The 21,637-nt window shown below is 42.4% G+C and overlaps 1 protein-coding gene across 1 annotated transcript in view; it reads right to left on the bottom strand.

Annotated features, from left to right (window-relative positions):
* The window catches only part of EEA1 (early endosome antigen 1), a 127,908-nt gene extending 115,799 nt beyond the window's left edge, over positions 1–12,109 (bottom strand). Inside the window, exon 1 of the mRNA XM_036761429.1 lies at positions 11,946–12,109. Within this exon, the coding sequence (XP_036617324.1) occupies positions 11,946–11,969 (24 nt within the window). The 5' untranslated portion in view covers positions 11,970–12,109. The remainder of the gene's footprint in view (positions 1–11,945) is intronic.
* Between the last annotated feature and the right edge of the window lie 9,528 nt (positions 12,110–21,637).

Genomic DNA, 21,637 nt, shown 5'->3' with positions numbered 1-21,637 from the left:
GAATTGATCCAAGATATTTTCTAGAAAAACAATTAGCCAAATATTGTGAAGTAAATATAGAGAGTAAAACAGACTCCCTCTGAAAATATATTAAATCACCACAGTTTTCTGAGCCCATGGCACAAGGAATCTGATGGTGCCATAGGAAAAAATTTGCCAGGTAGGTTAAAAATACAATGATCCAAGCTATCTCCCAAAACATTCAGAACAAGGCTCTCCTAGATCTGAGAATCCAAATAATAATGATAGTAACAACAACTACCAGCCTTTTCACAGAGCTTTAAGATTTACAAAGTGTTTTACATATGCTATCTCATTTGATCCTAACAACCCTATGAGGTAGATGCCATTATCCCCATTTAACAGATGAGGAAACTGAGGCTAGCAAAGATTAAATGACTTGTCCAGGGTCACACAGCTCCCAAATGGCTAAAGCAGGATTTGAGCACAGATTGTCCTGACTCCAAATCCAGCACTCTATCCACTGCATCACTTAGTTGCCAGATCACCATTATCTTTAATTGAAAATCACCAAACACAGGCATGACTAACAGCTGCATTGAAGTAGTATGAAAATACATATGGGACAGCTTACATGGTCTTCCTAAGGATTCACTTCAAATGGTATATTCATGCTGCTTATCCTTAGCTATGAAGCTAAAATAGATCATTCTACCCACAACAATGAAGACTCAAAACATGGTAAACCTCCTTGGAAGGAGAGAGGGAGCTGAAGAAAACCACAATGCTAGGCTTACTATTAAAAGGAAAACAGAGGCATTGAGGGCAGGTTCATCAAGGTTTAGTAGTAGACCCCTAAACCACAGCACCAATCAATCAACTTACAAGCATTTATTAAGTAACTACTGTGTGCCAGAAGTTGGAGATACAATTAAAAAGAGCCAAGCAAGGAGCTTATAATCTGCTAAAGGGATACAATACTTACATGGTGGCCAGAGAAGGAAGCTTTGGTCTAGTCAAAGGAATTGTGAGTGTAGCTGCCCTTTCTATTAGCAATGGTAATAAATTGATCATTGTTCCCCTAGCAAAAGGGAAGGAAAGAGATGCTAGGGAAGGGGGAAAATGGCAAGATGCCCAAGCTAACCAGACCCTGGTATCCTGGTAAATAACTAGATAGTATTAAACAGTCTAGGAGGATCTGAGGCCAGCTAAACATAAGAGGGCTGAAAGAGGATTCACTCATTCACCCTCCATTCTGAGGAACTCCCACCCAGGGATTTCTGAAGCTGAAGTGGATTGACTCCAATTTTCTACAAGCTGAAAATTCACTCTGCACTGAAAATTCATGTTTTATACAGAAAGTGAAGAACCAAGATGAAAAGTTACTTAATGAAAGGAGTTGAAGGTAAGTTTTTAAAAGTAACAACTTTTTTAAGGTATTTTAAAAAAATTGTTTAAATTGACTTTTTTTTGCTTTTTGGAAAAAAAAGTAGTTTTAGTCTAAGAATCAGAGTTGGATCGTTTGGTAATATTAGGCAACAATAGGAAATATCTCAAAAAATTTATCTATGCTCTCTTAATTGCAAAATATAATGGCCTTTTTGCCTCATTTCTAAAATACATAGAGAACTGAGTCAAATTCACAAGAATACAAGTCATTCCCCAGTTGATAAATGGTCAAAGGACATGAACAGGCAGGTTTCAGTGGAAGAAATTAAAGATATCTATAGTCATACGAAAAAATGCTCTAAATCACTATTGATTAGAGAAATGCAAATCAAAACAACTCTGAGGTATCATATCACACCTATCAGATTGGCTAACATGACAAAACAGGAAAATTATAAATGCTGGAGAAGAGGTGGGAAAATTAGAACACTAATGCATTATTGGTGGAGTTGTGAACTGACCAATCATTCTGGAGAGCAATTTGGAACTATGCCCAAAGAGCTATAAAAATTTGCATACTCTTTGACCCAGCAAAACCACTTCTAGGTCTATATCCCAAAGAGATCATAAAAATGGGAAAAGGCCCCACATGTACAAAAATATTTATAACAGCTCTCTTTTTGTGGTGGCAAAGAATTGGCAACTGAAGGGATGTCCATCAGTTGGGGAACGGTGAACAAGTTGTGGTGTATGAATGTAATGGAATGCTATTATGCTATAAGAAATGATGAGCAAGTGGACTTCAGAAAAACCTGGAAAAACTTATATGAACTGATGTTGAGTGAAGTGAGCAGAACCAGGAGAACAATGTACACAGTAACAGCCACAGTGTTCAGTGACTGACTTTGATAAACTTAGCTCTTCTCAGCAATGCAAGGACCTAAAACAATTCCAAAAGACTCATGATGGAAAATGCTATCCACATCTAGAAAAGGAAATATGGAGTCTGAATACAGATTGAAGTAGACTATTTTCTTTTTTTGTTTTGTTTTATTTAATGTTTTTCTTTCTCATGGTTATTCCCATTCATTCTAATTCTTCTATACAACATGACTAATATGAAAATGTTTAATAGGATATGTATATGTAGAGCCTATATCAGAATGCATGCCATCTTGCGGAGGGGAAAGGAGGGGGGGAAGAAAATTCAAAACTTATGCAAGTGAATGTTGAAAACTAAAAATAAATTAACTTATTAAAAAAATATAATGGCCTTTTCTCTATTCTCATTTTTCTTGATGTCTCTGTAGCCTTTGACACTGCCAATCACCTTCTTCTCCTGAACACTCTTGCCTCTCTAGGTTTCTTCCTCCTTCCTCTCTGACTACTTCTCATTTTCATTTTTCTTCACTGGATCTTCAATCAATTCATTTCCAGTTAGCTTGGGTTAATGTTGTTAGTCATTCTTCGTGTGTGTGTGTGTGTGTGTGTGTTACTCTAATTCTGCAGCTCTGAGCTAGAACTTCTCTCTCTAAAGGCTATTTCACTTGATGATGGCATCACCTCCCACTGGTGCAATTATCATCTCTACACAGATGATTCCCAATGCAGACCAAATTCCTCTTCTGAGTTTCTGTTTGGCATCACCAATGGCCTTCGGACCCTCTCAAATTGGATACTGTTTAAGTATCTCAAACTCAGTAAGTCCAAAACATAACTCATTATCTTCTTCCAGTCCTCTCCCCCAGACTCTACCCTCTTCTGAAGTCCCTATTTTCTGCAGCTACACAGGCCTGCAACCCCTCACTCACACTCACTCCACATATGCAATCAATCTGTTACCAAGTTTTGTTGTTTCTCTCTTCACAACATGCCTCTTATATATCCCCTTCTCTCGACTCACAAGGTCATCATGCTGGCACAAGCCCTCAACACCCCATGCTTGGACAATTGCCCTCTGATTGGTCACCCTGGCTCAGGACCCCACTCTAATACATCCTCCATTCAGCCACCAAAGCAATTTTCATAAAGCACAGGTCTGATCATGCCATCCCCCTGCTCTATAAATGCCAGTCACTCCCTATTACCTCCTGAATCAAATATTAAAATCATCTGTTTGGCATTTAAAGCCTGTCACACTTTTCTAGTCTTCTTACACTTTACTCCCTACCACATACCTTACGATCCAGAGACACTAGTCTTCTTACTGTTCCTTACACACCACAATGCATCTCCCCCACTCTGTGTCTTTTTAACAGCAGCTGCACTCCATGAATGGAATCTTCTCCCTCTATCTCTCCCTGATCCTTAAGGACAAAGACTAGTTTTTTGCCTTTCTTTGTACCCCAAAGCCTGACACAAAGTGCTTAAGAAAGGACTCTTGAATAATTCGGTCCTTCTTCATTTCTAATAACAAACAAAAACAGGAAGTAATGCTCGTGGAAAATATGCTACCCCTCCTCCAGTATATCATGCTTGTCTTAGTATACTGAAGGAACATTATTTTTAACAAAAACAATGCTGATCTTTTGCGTGGGTAGAACATTTCTTCAAGGTACCACAGAAGAATGAAATATCTGTAGTAGAAAGAGCACTATGAAAATTAACTTGGAATCTCAAAACCTGAGCTCAAATTCTTGCTCTAACAGAAGGCTGTATGATCTTGGGCAAGTTACTTAACTTCCAAAGTTTTCTCATCTGTAAAATGGCCCTGAAAACCACTTGTTCCTTCAAAGGAGGAATGAATACCTGTACTACCTACCTTACAACAACAAATGAGAATATAGAGCAACTACCATTTCTTGTCTACCATGTGCCAGGTACTGTGCTATGTGATGGTGATAGAGAGGTAAAAATAAAACCATCCCACAGCCTTGGAGTTGCTAATAAAATTGCTGTAGTAAGCTGTAAAAGAACAACAAAAACAAAAGATAATGTTGTACACTCATGAATCAATTAAAAATTCTTTGCTGAAGAAACTCTACAAAAAGAGCAGCAGCTTTACAAATTACTAATGGTAAGCCACCTGAGGTGTAGAGAAAAAAATTTTCAATGTTTCTTTAGACCTCATGGTCCTAGAGATGCTGTAAAGAAGGCCTTCACAAATTCTCTTAACAAATTTACTTTGTGTCACTTCCGCTATGAAAAGAATCTTAAATGTTATAGGAACGTTCAGGATTCCAGAAAAATCACCTCCATCAACTTACATGCTGATGTTCCCTCCAATACCTTTCCGGCCCACCAACTTCTATTTGTACCTTCATTCCACCTCTGCCACACATAGGGAAAGGTCATGTCCTTCATCTCCTGAACCACAAGGATTCTAGCTCCATAATCCATAACTGTGAACTTCCTCTGATTGATGATGATGATGATGATGAGGATGACAACGATGATGATGACAGCACTGACTGGCCCTCCAGCCTTCCATGTTCTCCCAAGCAATTTGCTATTCTGGCCTCACTTTCCTCCTTTCAAAATCTCAACCCTTTAGTTAGCCAGCTAAACCTGCCCTTTGACTGAATCCAAACTTCACAGAACAAATCCCCTTCATAAAAAGATTTGTTCTATAAAACTTGGACTCAGTCAAAAGGCTGCACCCAAGGACCTAGAAGGCCACATGTGGCCTTCAGGCCACAGTTTCCCAGCCCCTGAGCTAAATTTTACAATGTTCTTCATTCTAAATAAAACCCTTTGTACTCTTGTCCCATCACTTCTAATCTCTTTCCAGCCAACTTACCATGAATAACTCCCACTATGGAAGCAATATTAAAGCCTCTTTTAAAAAAAAACTTCAACAGAATATATTAAGAAATAAATATTTCTCCAGTGATCCTTTCCAGATCTACCAGAAAAAAGAAAACCTTATCACTACTAAATCAAACTTCTCAAGAAACAGTGATCTTCACTAAATCCTTTTCTCCTTCCCCCTAGACCAGCAGTTCTCAAAGTGTGGTCAGGGGACCAGGTGGTTCAGGGGGTTCCACAAGATCAAAGCTATTTTCATTATAATACTATACAGTAAATATCAATAGATATAACCCACATAAACAAAAGCTCCTAATAATTTTTAAGATTGTAAAAAGATTCTGAGACTAAAATGACTAAGAAATGCTGCCTTATTCCCTAACCTTTTCTTTTAAGAAAATATGTAAAAGGTCAAGAATGAAAGCTAAGGTTTCAGAAAAGAAACTAAGGGTAACTTGATTAAAATTGGGAAATACCTCTTGTAAAGGTCAATTGCCTTCCCCCAGGCACTGCAAAGATAAAAGACCTGCTTAATAGAAGGATGAAGTCTCTTAGATCACTTCAGTTCTTGGAAACATCTTAGTCCACCTTAGACCAGCCAGAAAGAAAGATCAGGAAGAGAAGTGGTACAGAAGGAACTGAGTGGTTTCAGAGATGATTCTGCATGGGTATATGTGCTGAAAGATTAAGTGACTTCTATTCTCTTTTATGAGGCAAAATGTTAACTATTACCTTATTTTGACCTATGTGACTTTCTTATCATAGTGTGAAATTATTGTTAAATAATGCTATAAAATGTGACTTCACAATGTTCTGCCTTGGAGAGATGAATTAATAAACATCAAGCAGGCTTTGATAAGTGCTCAGGAAACAAAAAGAGGCAAAAGTCCGAGTCACAGCCCTCAAGGAGCAGTCTAAAGAGAGAGATAAGCAAACAAACAGATACAAAACAAGCATTACACAGGATAAATAGGAAGTAATAAAGGCGTTAGAAGGCACTAGAATTAAAAGGGTTTGAGGAAGGATTCCAGTAAAACAAGGGATTTTAGTTAAGACTTAAAGGCCAGAGGAGTTAGTAGATGGAAGTGGAAAGAGAGCATTCCAAACACTTTGGGAAAAGAAGTGAGGGGGAGGGGAGGGGGAGTAAAGTGTAAGAAGACTAGAAAGGTAGAACAGTAGGCTCTGAAAGGCAAGCAGGGGTGGGGGGTGGGGGTGGGGGATATTAGAAAGATGTTATAGGGGCAGCTAGGTGGCGCAGTCAGTAGAGCACTGGCCCTGGAGTCAGGAGGACCTGAGTTCAAATCCGGCCTCAGACACTTGACACAAGTACTAGCTGTGTGACCTTGGGCAAGTCACTTAACCCCAATTGCCCTGCCAAAAAGCAAAAAAAAAAAAAAAAAAAAAAAGAAAGAGAGAAAAAGAAAGATGTTATAAAGGTAAAATCGACAGCCTTTGTTTGGCAACAGTGAGGAGTCCAGGATGACTGCTAGGCTGTGAGCCTGAGGGACTAGGAGGATGGTGTTGCTTCTTCAGTAATATGAAAGGCAGGAAGGGTCTCATTTGAAAGAATAATAAGTTCCATTTTGGACATACTTAGTTTAAGATGTCTACTGGACATCCAGTTTGAAATATCTAAAAAGCAGCTGGAGACGAGAGACTGGAGGTCAGCAGAGAGTATGGAACAGGAGAGGAAGATTTAAGAGTCATCGGCATAGGGATGGTAATTAAATTCATGGGAGCTGATGAGACCACCAAGTGAAGTAGTATAGAGGGAGGAGAGAGGAGGACTCAGGCCTAAACCCTGAGAGACACCTGTTGTTCCAGGGCAAGATCTGGAAGAGGATCCAGCAAAGAAGACTGAGAAGGAACAGTCATTTGGGAGGAGGAAAACCAGGAGAGTGATCAACAAGTGTCAAAGGATGCAGAGAAGTATTAGAGAATCAGCACAGAAAAAAGGCCATTGGATTGGTGACTTTGGAGAGAGCAGTTTTGGTGGAATGATAAGGTCCAAGCTGGAATGTAAAGGGTTAGGATTAGATTAGAAGAATCATTAATTAAAAATTGTCTCTGGCAGGCTTATGCCTACAATGTCAATGTATTATTATTGTCTTTTAGTCTAACACCATTATCTTCTTGTTCCTATGCTGCTGAATACCTAGAATCACACAGCTATGTTGACTGGGTTTTATGTTACTCAATTTCAGCTGGGCCCACCCTGCTACACACTAATGATTTCACCCTTTGCTGATTAACACTACCTCCCTCTCCAAAGAAACTTTTCCAAAACTTCTTTTCTCAAACCACCTACATCACCACCTCCACCCCTTTCTCTTAGCAAAGAAACTCACCTCACATACTTCACTGAAAAACTAAAGCCAACCATCCAGGGTTTCCTTTCCTCCCCAATTCCATACTTCAAATCACTTCAACATCGTCCCCAATTATCTCCTTTGCAGCCCAGTCACTGAGGATGAGGTGGTCCTCCTTGCCAATATCCTAGTCCCTACTTGTACCCTCAATCCCATCCCTGCCCATATGCCCCCAAGGGCTCACCTCTTTGGTAATTCCTTCTCTCCCTCATTTTCAACCTCTCCTAATCCACTGGCTCTTACCAATGCTGCCTGCAAACATACGCAGATTTCCTCATCCTCAATAAACCTTCACTTGATCCTTTCACCCCTCAAGGCAATCATCCTTCCTTTCTAGCCACATTCCTAGAAAAAACTCTCTACAATCCTATACTCCACTTTCACACATGCTGATCACTGCTCAAAATCTCAAAACCTGCCCCTGGACTGTCCAAGGTTGCCGATAATCTCTTTACTGTTGAATCCAGTAGTCTTTTCATGGTCTCATCTTTCTTGCTCTCTCTACTATGTTTGACTGGGATTACCATCTCCTCCATTCTTCCTTGAGTCTTCATGAGCCTGATCTATCATGGCTCTCCTCCTACCTGCTCAAGCATTCCCCCTTGGTCTCCTTTTCAGAAGCATCATCCGTGCAATACCCTCATGAGTAAATGTTACCCAAAAGCTCTGTCCTGGGCCCATTCCTCTTCTCTTTCTACATTGTTTCACTGATCTCAGCTCCCATGGATTCAGCCATGCTCTCCATGCAGATGTCTTCCAAATTTAAATATTCAAGTCTCATTTCTCTCTTAAGCTCTACTCCACATCTTCAACAATCTGCATGAAGTTTCCACCTGCATGTACCAGAGCCATCTCAAACACACTACGTCCAAAACCAAACTCATTATCTTTACCTCTAAACTCACTGCCCCTCTATCCAACTTCCTTATATATGCTGAAAGTGCCATCAATCTTCCATTCACCAGGGAGCAACCTAGGAGAGATCTTGTGAGTGGACTTTTTCCAGTCTTAGAAGCTTATTACCTTGTGGACAATCCCAAATTTGAGCATTGGCAAGTTTGAGAACTCCTGAGTTTGAGTGTTCAAGAGCTGGCCTTCTGGAGAGGTTCACAAGCTAGAAATCATCCTTGGCTACTCATTCTCTCACTCATTCTCTATCCCCTTTACAATTTTCCTGTCTGTCCCCTTCAATCTACTCACCCCACAATCTCCCTAGACCTATCCTGGACTATTCAATAACCTCCTAATTGGTACCCCTGCCTTCATTCTCTCTCTTCTCCATCAATACATCCTACACACTGTGGGTTAGCTGATACACCTAAACTAGAGGTCTGGCCATGTCACTCTGCTCAAGAAGCTTCAGAGGTTTCCTACTGTATACAAACTTGTCTGTTTAGAATTTAGAACCTTCGACAATCTGGCTCCCATCTATCTTTTAGGGCTGATTACATATTATATCCCTCTTGCACTCTACAATCCAAACCAACCAGCTGATATTGCCCACACATAACACTGCATCTCTTGTGTCCAGACCATGGCACAAGCTGTCCCTCACGTGTGAAATGTCCTCTTTCCTCATCTCCATCTCTTGAAACTAGCAGCCCCCTTCAAGGCTCAGCTCAACTATTACCTTCTTCAAGAGGACTTTCTTGATTCTGCCAAGTGTTAATGCCCCCTCAATTAATGTATTTATTTTGAAGATATCCTATATTTATCAACTAGCATGTTTTATACCCTATTAGAATGTGGGCTCTTTGAAGGGAGGAAATGCCAATGTCTGCATTTGTATCTCAGCACCCCACACTTGAGCATGACAGAGCTACTGATGGAAAATGGAGAGCTAGTTACCTGGAAAGTTCTGAACCTTCTACAAAAGACTTGAACTAGAGCTCCTAAGCACAAGGAGGAAAACTGGACCTCATAGGTATCACTCAGACTAGGTGGGTGGGAGGCAACTATGACTAGACTAGGGCTCTGGATAGGTATGGGGGGTGGGAGGAGGGACAGGATCATGATCCATTAAGAAGGTACATTTTGGGAAGCAGCATGGTAAAACGGAAAAGAATGCTGAACCTGGAGTCACAGGACTTGAATTTGAATCCCAAGTAGGCCACTTTCCACTTCATCACATCATCTATAAAGTAAGGAAGCTGGATCAGAATTCTAAAGACCTTTCCAGCTCTAGATCCATAATTCTATGATCCAATATAATTTTGTTAAAACTGCAATAACAAAATTCAGTATTGGAAGCTCAATTACCTGTATGCTTGACTGACTGGCATTATCCCAGATAAGCCATTTCCTAGAACTGGGTAATTTCAAGATGAGTCATTTTAACTTTTCTGGGCCTCAGTTTCCTAATAAGTAAATTAATGAATTAAATGCCCTCTAAGGTCCCTTCCAGCTCTAGATCTCATCCCCTTTTAGTACTTTTTGGGGTTAGGTTCAAAGTTATACATAATAGTAAGTACAGGATTTATTTCTTCTTTTAAAAATGCTACTTAAAGAGCACTCTTCTAAAGGAAATAACAATTGTGACTGAAGTGAAAAGGTCATCAAAGACCACAATATTAAATGATGCATAACACAGTTTTAAAGTATGTGGGCCATTTCCAACATATTGCCTAAACAGTTCAGTTTGTCTAATGTCTTAGTACTTCTGATGAGAAATAACAGGTTGTCAGGGTGGGGTGAAATTAAAATGTTGCCATGTTATACAATTTAAAGATTCAAGTTATACCTGTTCGTAAATACTAACCATACAGCTTTTTAAAAAGGTAAACACTAATTGTATTATAATTATTGTATTCTTATTCAAAAGAATTCGGGCAGTTAAAAAAAGAGATTGTTTCTATGATGATTTAAAATGTCCTTAAGTTCTAAATTACATGAGGGTTACATTTTAATCAAAGTGTAATGGCTAGCTATGGAAACTTTTAAGTTCACAATGGAAATACCTATAATTAACATCAAAAGATTTCACCAACTTGTTCCTCTTGTTTTGACAGCTTCACAAAATACTTTATCTACTTACATAAGATAATCCCAATTTCTTGTTTTCCTTTGGAATTCCCAAAACTATTTATTTCCTCCTATCGACAATGAAAAGCAAATACATTTGCCTAACCTTAATTCCTAACAGTATTAACCAGCACCACTTCAAAGTATCCCGAATTTTCTAGCAGCTCTCTCAATATACCTTTCAGAAGGCACCTTTAAGTCCCTAAATACTTTCTTTTCATCATAAACATTTACATAGATCCTAGGCCAACCAATTTTCAGCTACAGAAGTAACAGAAGAAAAAAAAATCTGAGGCATAAGATAACCCGTTCCTGCAAATTAGTTACATATTACACGTAAATCATACACAGATGTCTTTACTGCTGAACAGAAGACAGGGCATACCCTTGTTATTACTGGACTCCTTTATTAAAAAGAAAAGGGGTTCAGCCCTCCAGAATATCTGTACCAATCTTTTTTTTTAAGAGTACAGAAAACTCTGAAATTTGAACGTATTAGTGCTTATACTTCCCCTTGATATATGACTAAGTTTTACATGACACTGACATCGCAGCCAGCTGGGGAGAAGCTGGAACACTCCCTTTTCCATAGACTCCATGACTCAACTCTCTTCGGTAGCCACCCCGGCCGCACAATCATGGATTTCAATCCCTACTGCTTTTGTCCTCGGAACGGCCCCATAAGGTTTGTGGCTCCCATTTTCCTACAGTCTAGGTCGTCGGGCACGCACCTCCCTCACTTAAGTCTCGGGGTAATGAAGGAGCCTAAGTGCAAGGCAAGTGTACACACATTTAGTAAGCGCCTCCTGTATGCCAAGCCCTGGGGACACAAAAGCGAGGCAGGAGGGTCCGAGGAGACAGCGGAGGGAGCCCCAGGACGGGGTCTGGCCCCGGGACGCCAGGGCAGCGTCCGGAAGACCTCGGCTTCCAAGGACCGGGCCGCGATCGGGGCGGCGGAGGGAGGAAGGAGCACGTGGGCCTCCGGGGCCCAGGGAAGGGACGCCCCAGGTCCCGCGGCCCCGGCTGTCACCCACGTGTCCTGTCCGGAGTGAGGCGGCGGGTGCCCCGGAAAGAGGGACAAGGACCGGGGGCGCCCGACGGGTGGCTCTGGGTCCACAGCCCAAAGGTCAGCAGGGGGTGGGGCGGGGCGAGGTCCCGCCCCTCCTCCGTTCCCCCCCCCACCTTGCCTTCTTCCCCCTGCAGCCCCGGCTCCGGCCGCCACGTTCTCAATGACACTAGTAAATACAGCGGCCATAACGGCCGCCGTGGGAAAGGGGGTCTGGAGCGCGCCCCGCTACCACAAACACACCCCAGAGCGCTTGCGCCCCTGCCCCGCCCCTCCCCCTCACACCTCAGAGGGCGCGCGACCCCACCCCGCCCCCCCCGCTCCTAGGCCTAATCCCGGAGAGTGACAAGCCGGCCCCGGGGCCCGCCGCGGCGACAGCCCTCGGCTCTTACCCGCTGCAAGATCCGGCGGAGCATGGTGGAGCTCGGGGCCGGGGCCGGGGCCGGGGCAGGAGGGCGGCGGCCGCTCGGGCAGCCTCCACGGCCCCTCTCTCGGCCGGCCTTCGAGGAGGGAGCGCGCAGTCGCGCGGCCACTGACAGCGGGGGCGGGGGCGCCACCTCCCGGCCCTGGGCGGGAAGAGGGAGTAGAGAGAAGCCGCCCGGACCCTCCCCTAGGGGCGGAGTCGGAGGCAGCGACCAATCCGGGCCTGCGGGGGAGAGGCGTGCTCCCGTCCCCCCTCCCCTCGAGCGTGGGCGGGCGGCTGACTGACAGGCGAGCGGACGGAGCCTTCCGGCCGGCGGGCCGGACTCCGGGGCGGGGCGCGCGTGCGCTCCCCTCCCTATCCCGGCCCCTGCTGAGTCGGGGGCGGGGCGCGAGACCGCTCTCTGAGCTGACCCAGCCTCGGACCCTCCCGTGCTCGCCCCAGGCAGATTTCGTCCTCCCCTACCGCCAAGGGCTCAGGGAGTCCGGAGCTTAGCAGGGCAGCCTGCGGCGAGCAGCGGCACAGTCTGCGGCCACCCTGCGGCGCAGCGCTGACTGGCACCCCCGACGGAGGACCCCGAAACTGGCCTCCTGCCCCTCCCCGCCGCCCCGCTCCCCTTCCCCTCCTTCCTGCCCCCGGGTCGGAGAGTCCCCCAGCAGCCGAACCCAGGAAAATGGCCCTCCAGCGGGAGACAGTCTGGAACGTTACTTTTTTCGTATGATGGAATATTTTTTTCTTTTTTTGGACAGAATCTGTCATTTCACTGCCCTGGCAAACTCCAACAATGCACATCACACACACACACACACACACACACACACACACACACACGCTGTTCTGTCTCACAGTTTCCTGGGACCCTGAGAAATCAATGACCAGCCTTGGGTCAAGGGCGGCCAAAATGTGTCAGTGGTGGGACTGATTCCAGAAATCTTCTGGCCTTTTATTCACCAAGCCAACCTGCCTCTAATTTAATCCACTGGTGTTCATTAAAATGTTCTGCCCTCTCTGAAACACCATGCTCTGCCTCCTTAGTCCATGATGCTGATATTGCCCAAAGTTTTGTGTTTATCTGCATAATCTTAGGCAAGTCATTAAGCCACTCTGGGTCACAGTTTCTTTTTCTTTCCTTCTTTCTTCCTTCCTTTCTTTCTTAGCAGTTGAACTAAATACAGATAGCATCTCAAACTACTCGAAATTCTAAATATATGAACCTATGAGCTTCTGTGTATTATTATCACACATTCCAAATTCCAGACCAGGATTCCATCTCTCTGAAGACCAGTCAATCATCTTTAATTAAGTCAGTATTTATTAAGTGCAATACAAAGAGTCAAAAAACAGTCCCTGTGCTCTGTGAAGATCATTGCCATCTGGATACTATTATAAGTATTAAAAACTCCACCTGTCTGAAATTGTATTTTCTCCTTCCTCCTCTCCTTCTGACATCATTATTGGTGTCTTTGGCACCCAGTCTCTCATGTTCCTAAACCTGGACTGTCCTCTTCATTTCCTACAATTCCTATGGATTCTATCTACAAAATAATTCTCATATCTATTCCACCAAAGCCCTTTCCTCATTCTTACTTCTTCAGCCCCAGGTCCCCCATTTACTACATAGCCGAGCTGAACTATTGCAATACCCTCCTCCATCCTACACATCTTTCTGCTCTGGTTTCCCCACCACCACCATTATCATCATCATCATCATCATCATCATCATCATCATCATTGCTTCCAAATCACCTTTCACCCCCTTGCCTTTTACTCTCCATTTCTAATGGATGCAAGTTCTGTCAGGTTCTATTAGGTGGCGCAGTAGACAGAGTGCTGAGTCTAGAGTCAGAAAGAAAAAGCTCTGCTAATCTTCAGAACTTTTCAGTGACTCACTTTTGTCTTACCAATTAAGTGTTTTTTGTTGTTGTTGAGTCCTATCCAACCCTTCCTGACCCCATTTGGGGTTTTCTTGGCAAAGATACTGGAGTAGTTTGCTACTTCCTTCTCCAGCTCATTTTACAGGTGAGGAAACCAAGGCAAATAGGGTAAGTGATTTGCCCAGAGTCACACAGCTAGTAAGTGTCTGAGGCTGGATTTGAACTCAAGTCTTCCTGACTTCAGAAGGCCTGGCACTATATCCACTACACCACCTAACTGCCCAATTGAGTATAAATGTTTGAGTATAAAATCAGTAATTGAGAATCCTATGGTATCACCTTGTATTTCTAACCTTATCTCAGCACTTCTCTCTGATACATAGCCTGTACTTTGGTCAAATTGTTTCTCTTGTCATCTCCCATAGTCATTCCACACTCTCCCACCTTTTCATCGTTGCTGGCTAGGATTTTTTTTTTTTTGGTCTTGATTGCTTTTCATCCCATTCCTCCCTCCCCCTCAGTTGTGGGAACCTGAATGCTCTTAAATGACACCTCCTCCATGAAACTTTCACATCCAGTTAGTAATGCTTTGTCCCTCAGATCTCTGTGTAGCACTTTGTACTTCTTTAATCATGTAACATTTTGTGTTATAGGCATTGATTTATGCATACTGTCCCTCCTGGATTATAAACTCTGAAATCTATAAGTGTTACAGTTTCTGTATCTCCCTCCAGCCCCCTGCAGCTAGGCTCAAATGAGTGCTGTGTACCAAGCAATCTCATAATAAATCTTTTTGTTGATAACATTATTCTATTTTATAAATTAATAGGGAAAATGTGGTCACAAGACCACTGAACCAGTTAGACAGAAGGGCAAGTTCTATTTCCTGGCTCTGTCACCAACTAGAATAGCCCCTGGGTAAATCATTTCACTTCTCTGGAGCTTACTTTTTCATGGGTAAAGTAAAAAGGTCTGAAATAGATGTTCTTTAAGATCTCTTCTACTGCTAAAATCTTCTTAATATCAGTAGAGACATAACTAAAGTGGGGGAAGTGGTGTTTTGACCCAGAGTGCTGAATTTAGAGAGCAGATGCAGGAAAGGGGAAAGTAATAAGTATATATTAATTACCTACTATGTGCCAGGCACTGGGCTAAGCATTTTACAAATGTCTCATTTGATCCTTACAACATCCCTGGAAGGTAGATACTATTATGACCCCCTTTTTTATTGTTGAGGAAATTGAGAAAGCAGACAGAGGTTAACTAACTTGCCCAGGGTCATACTGATTTGAACTCAGGTCTTCCTGACTCCAGACCCGACATTCTATCAGCCACCTAGCTGCCTCATAGAATTCAACAGAATTTGCATTCCATTACAAATGCAGAAACTATTACGCTTAGCACCTGATTAACAAGAATAATTCAAATTGGAGGCTCTGCTATTAAAAGCTGTTGAGCTTCTCACCTGCCTAGTCCTTTCACCCTAGCCTACCCTGCAGTAGCCTCACACCAGACTCAGAGTGTCTCTGTCTGTCTTTCTGTCTCTCTGTCTCTCTCTGTTTCTGTCTGTCTCTCTCTATATCTGTCTCTGTCTCTCTCTATATCTCTCTCTCTGTCTCTGTGTTTCTCTCTGTCTCTATTTCTGTCTCCGTCTCTATATCTCTGTCTGTGTCTGTCTCTCTATTTCTGTCTCTGTCTCTAGATCTCTGTCCCTGTCTGTCTCTGTCTCTTGTAGATAAAGTTGCTGCTGCTGCTTTGCATCAGTCAAACTGAAACCTGTTGAAGACCTTAGCTTGCAAAGGCCAAGGTTCCCCAATGAGTCCTGATCTATATCTGGCCACTGGATCCAGTTGGCTCCAGAGGAGAGGGGGAGGCTGGTGATTTTGCACAACCCTCCCTCACTTAAATCCAATTCACTTGCATGTCACGGAGTTTCCTTCCTGATGTCATGATCCTCTTCGAGAATGAAGGACAAAGGGCAGCAAGCAGCAGTATTATTGTCACCATTTTATAGATAAAGAAATGCTCCAAGGCTCCGAGGAATGACTATAAGGGGTTGAGATGGGATGAGAACCCATGTCTTCTCATTCCAAAACATTCCACCACCCCACTCCCACCTTACCTGAAAGAAGCAGCTGCATCAATAATTCAGAACAACAGACAGGACAAAAGAGATTCTGCATGGCAATCAAGCAAACAAGCGTTCATTGCTGTAATACTTTATGTGTGTTTTTGGCTATTCCTTCCTATTTATAGTTTGCTTAGTATTAAAATATCTCCTGTAATTAAAATTTCCTAAGTCTATGTGGCTGATTAGCTGGATTCAACTGTAGAGAGAATGGAGTAGTTGGAGAAATGTAGAATCCAGGGTAGCTGAGAATATTTATTAGGGATTAACTTTTTTGTTATAGACTGTGCTCATTTGGTTAATGTGGATTTACTGTGCTTTATGATGTCCCGAGATATTTCATTCTACCCCTTCTCTTCCACACCCTATGCCCCCAGGGTCAGTTTTAGCAGGACTGTTGTTTGTACTTCTTTGAAAGGCACCAGTGACAGCAGGGATGATGCCTTGTCTCTTTCCTGAATTGGATTTAAGTGAGGTAGAGCTGCACAAAATCATCGCCTCACTGTCTTCTTCCAAAGTCGTCAAATCCCAATGACAAGTCAAAAGTCAGGATGACTGGTAATGCATGGAATGTAGTGAGTGACCTTGGTGTCTTCCATGTCTGACCAAGCTCTAAGCACTGCAAAGCTCTTTCTTCAGCCACCTTCATGGCCATTGGAACAAATTGTCCTCACCTGCCTATTCTGCTGGGGGAGGTCTTCACATGCTTGGGGTAGACACCCTCCTAACTCACCAATGAGTTTGAGGCCCATCAGTTATCCTCAACCTGGTTTAGCCCATGCATGCTAATAGCTTCTTGGATCCATAGGTGAAAGTGGACACCAAAGCAACCCTGAAAAGGGCTCAGCAAGCCCTCACACCAGAGGTGCTAATCCTCCATGATTATCCCACAAGTCCCAGTTTATCCCAACCACCGTGAAGGTGGTTGAAGCAGGCACTGTGGCATTTGGTCAGACATCAAAGAATCCAAGGTCATCCACTGCATCTGGGGCCATGATAGGTCATCATTGACTTTTTGTCTTGCTACAGCACTTTGATGACTCTGGAAGAGAAAGTGAGAGTGATGACTGAGCAGCTCTGCCTCACTTAAATCCAATTCACTCAAAAGTCAAGACATCACCCCACGATGTCATTGGCCCTCTTTGAAAACAAAGGACAAACAACAACTATGAGGCAGGATTCATACTCAGGTCTTCCTGACTCCAAGTCCAACACTACCCACAATCCTGCCTAGCTACCTCATACCCATCCCTTTCAGTCTTACCTCTCCAAGTGTCAACCCATTCTTCCCTACTCTTTCATTTTCCTGGGAGGAACCTGTTCTATTGTCAACAAACTGTCCCTGATATTCTTTCTGGAAATTACTTTGTTTTTCAGTTATGCCTGACTCTTCAAGACCCCATCTGAGGTTTTCTTGATAAAGATTTGAGAGTCTTCATGAGTTCAAATCTGGCCCCAGACACTTACTAGCTGTGTGACCCTGGACAAATCACTTAACCCTGTTTGCCTCAGTTTCCTCATCTGTAAAATTAACTGGAGAAGGAAATGGTGAACCACTCCAAGACCTTTGAAGTGACTGAACAACACAACAAGATGAGTCTTTCTGACTCCAGGCCCAACACTCTATACACTGTGCCATGTATACAAAATTGTTTCTATGCAGTAGAATATAAAGTACTTGAGGGGAGGGACTCTTATTTTATCTTTGCATCCCTAGTACCTACCACAGTTCCTGGAACCTCAGCATAGGGGCAGGACCTATGATTTCATTGGTCTCCTTCACTGAAACTCTTGATTTAGTATCTCACTCTACGGATACAGGCTGGCACCTCCTCTGCAACTTAAGAGTCTTGGAGAGTTCCCTGAAGTGCCAAAAGGTGAGATGACTTACCCTGGGTCATGAAAAATGGTGAAGATGTGTCAGGGATCTCCCTGGATGTCTATCCATGACCACATGCTACCTCTCATAGTAGAGCTTTAATTAAAAAAATGTTTTAATTGAAATGAATTTAAATTGGGATGGTTATTTGGTGAAAGACAGAAATAACCAATGAATAGCTTTTATACTATCAAGAAGATGACAGGAAGGCTCCCAGAAGGTTGGGTTGGCCCCTTGGGATTCCTTGGACAAGACTCACAAAGGATGGGCAAGCATGAATGGTCATCATTCACATGGTCTGAGGGGAACCCCCATAAGTGAGATCCCAGATCCACTATGGTACTGTGTGTATTCGCTATGTATTAGGTGATACAGATGGCCTACAAAGAATACAATAGCACACTTTGATATCTTCCAACAAACCCAGAAATGTTACTCTAACTTTATTTTTCAAAGAAAATATTATTTAATTTTCATACAGTATAATGGATAGCAGTCTCCTGAACAGCCCATGGCAGGCATAAGAACATAGTGTGATTAAAATAACAAAATCCTCTTTCTCCCCTTTTATGTTTGCAAAAAAAAAAAAGAATTTAGTTTCAATTTGCATCTTACTGTTCCATTTTAGGGCCTTTGGCTTATGAGGAAACTCTCTAGTGGAATCTTTTTACTAGTAAAGAAGGATAAATGGACAAGGCTAAAAGCCACTCCTGAAATTTGTAGGATCCAAATCATTCAAATTGGTCATTAGAGGGATTAATTAGTATAGAAAAATAGAAGCCAGGAGATAGAGAGTCTTATTTGTGGGACAGCGCTGGATTAAAGAGTATGTGTTGGGGAGTAAGGCAAAAGAAACCTAGAAAAACAGGAGGGGGCTAGGTTATGAAGGGGTCTGAATGCCAAATATGGACAGTCATAAAGGATGAGGGATGTATCAAATCAACCCAGGCTGGAAGAGGACCAGACAATGCTACTGGGCCAAACAGTAATAGGATTGAGCCCATGAGTGGCCATTGCAATTCCAGGCTCCAAGAAAAGGGAACGTTCTCAAATCGGCATGAGACTTTTATGAGATTTTTAAATATGAGACTTTTAAAATATTTCTTAATGTTTTACCCTTGTGATTAATGTTTTAATGTGATTTAATGTTTCCCAAGTGTATACCACCACCCTTCACCTCCTCACCTTCACCCTTTCTTTTTTTTTTTTTTTCACACAGGTACAAAGTGATTCTTGTCTCAGGGCTATTCAAAGGGAAATCTGGCAACAGACCCAAAGATGCTTGCTCTTGCTGCTCAGATTGGATCCATTCTGTTCTGCCTTTCCCCAGCAGGTGCAGTTGGACCCCTCTATTTCTCCTGGCATTAGGAACCTCCAACTGATATTTTTTTAAGGCTGTACACCTTGCTTTAGACAAGGCTACTGTGTGGTTTATGTTGTAGATTTGTAAATAATTCAGCTAATCAAAGACTAAGAAAGTGAAGGTGACAAGCTCAATCAGGGAAAAAGAAACAACCTTCTTTGTGATGGGTATATTTAAGATTTATATTTTAAAAAGGGGAAGAAGCACCCTGAAGAGAGTCAACAATTTTAAGTTACAAGAAAAAGCAAGGATAAGGAGGAAAAATAATGAATAGAAAGATAATTGAAAATTCTGCTAAGGAATGATTCTGAGTGACTAAATTGTATTTAATGACAATTTGAAAGATAGCCAAACAGAAGCTTGTAGGGGTTGTGTGTTAGGTGTTGATTAGCATATTATCAAAGGCAGCAGCAGGTCAAACAATTGAAGTATAAAGTGCAAATTTGCCATTTATTTTTCATTTGCTCGGGGGATAGATTAACTTCTAAAAGCTTTTTCTAAGGTCAGGTTTATAAATGATATGCAGGATGGATTCAGTTGATCAGTTTCCTCAGAGAACATTTCAAAGAACCATAAATTTAGAGCTGAAAGGGACATCGAAGATGATCTAGCCCAATTCACTTGTTTTTCAGATGAGGAAACTGAGATCTACAGAAGTGATTTGCCCAGTTTCATACAAATAAGTAAATGACAGGGCTGGGATTTGTACCCAGGTCTGCTGACCCCATGCCAGTACTTTTTCCTCTGCCTTGCTGACTTTCCAGTCAGCAATGATATTAAATCAGTGCCCAGTGGGATCTACCAGCCACAACAGCCAATGAATGCTCCCTGAGGTTTCACTGAGGTTGTAATGACCAAGATCAGAGAGGTGATTGTGTTTCTGTTCTGTGTGCCCTATTAGACAACACAGGGACTGCTATATCAACAAATTGGATGTCAAGGAAAATGCCAATGACTTAGCAAATGCCCTTGCTGTTATGCTTATCAAATTTGCAGATGCCACAAAGCTGGGAGGGATTCATTGGGGAGGTTCCATCTGCTTTGAGTAAGCATTGTGAGTAATGCTTTAAGTAAGCATTGTAGAATATAAGCTCCTTGAGGGGAGGGCTATTTTTTGCCTTTGTGTCCTTAGCACCTAGCAGAGTGCCTAGTAAATAGTAAGGGCTTTATGAATGTTTGTTAATGAATAGATTGAGGTTGTGGAGGTGATTCTTGGTCAGTTACAGATTGAAATAGATGGTTTTGGGGATTCCTTTCATAGATTCTGTGGTTGTTCCTATATTCCCACCATGGGGATATGGCCCAATGGATTTAGTTCCTGGCACAGTCTTTCTCTCCTCCTTGTCTTCACACTAGTGAACTTCCAAATACGCAGATTTTCCAGGTCTTTAGTCTACTCATTTCTTGTTTAATAATATTTATAAGGCACCTTAAACACTATGTAAATGCTAGTTGTCATCATCATCATCATCATCACCATCATCATCATTTCTTTTTCTTATGACCTGCTTTCCTCAACTCCACTCCAGCTACAAAATATGATCATCCTCTTGCTCTGGCCATCACCCACATGTATAACCTTTCTGTGTTCGTGAACTTCAAAATTCTGTTATCTTACCATAATCTCTTGCCATTCCATCTCTCTCTATGCCTTGTGACTCTTCACCCTATTCTTCATCATCACCATGACTTTTAATCCCTCTACCTCCTCCATACTTTACCAGACCATCACCCCAGCATAGGCTACACTCTTCTCTCTTTTCAATCTTGACTCTGGTGAACCAGTTTGACTCTACACTATATTCTCTATTTTCAAATTTTTTGATTCATCCAATTGCCTATCACAATTTGCCGAACCTTGTATTACTTATATCTGCTTCCCCTTTTGTTTGCATTCATGTGTTGCTGCAAGAAGCTAGAGGAAATCATGAAATTGTACTGATGGAGTCCATTATATATTTATGCCTTTTTGAAATGGGCTCTTCCAGTAGCAAGGCCAAAATTCTATTCCTCTCTAATTGATTTTCTACCCCATTTACCACAGAGGATGTTCCAAATTTTCTGAGCTCTCATCAAGTCTTCCCACCCTCTCTGTAAAGTCCTGAGAGAAATTATTGTTTTATTATTTATATCATTAAGTCAGAATTCATGACTTCAAAGATAACCATGAATATGCCTGAATGGTCCAGAATCGCAGGATATAAGGAATTCTCTAAGTGGAAGGCAGAGGAGTTAAAGCATTTATTGAGACTCAAAAGTAGCAGACCCATGGACTAGCATCCCCAATTCAACATCCTGGCAAGAACCTTCCAAAACCAGTATGCCCATCTCACAATAGTGACCAGGAGGCCACAGAAAAACATCATGGCAGCAAGCCAAGCCATACTGGTGCTTTCCCCCGCCCCACCCCCCACCAATG

Source organism: Trichosurus vulpecula, chromosome 5, assembly GCF_011100635.1.
Source record: "Trichosurus vulpecula isolate mTriVul1 chromosome 5, mTriVul1.pri, whole genome shotgun sequence".
Taxonomy (NCBI): domain Eukaryota; kingdom Metazoa; phylum Chordata; class Mammalia; order Diprotodontia; family Phalangeridae; genus Trichosurus; species Trichosurus vulpecula.
Note: the sequence above shows the minus strand (reverse complement) of the source record. Positions and strands in the feature narration are given on the sequence as shown.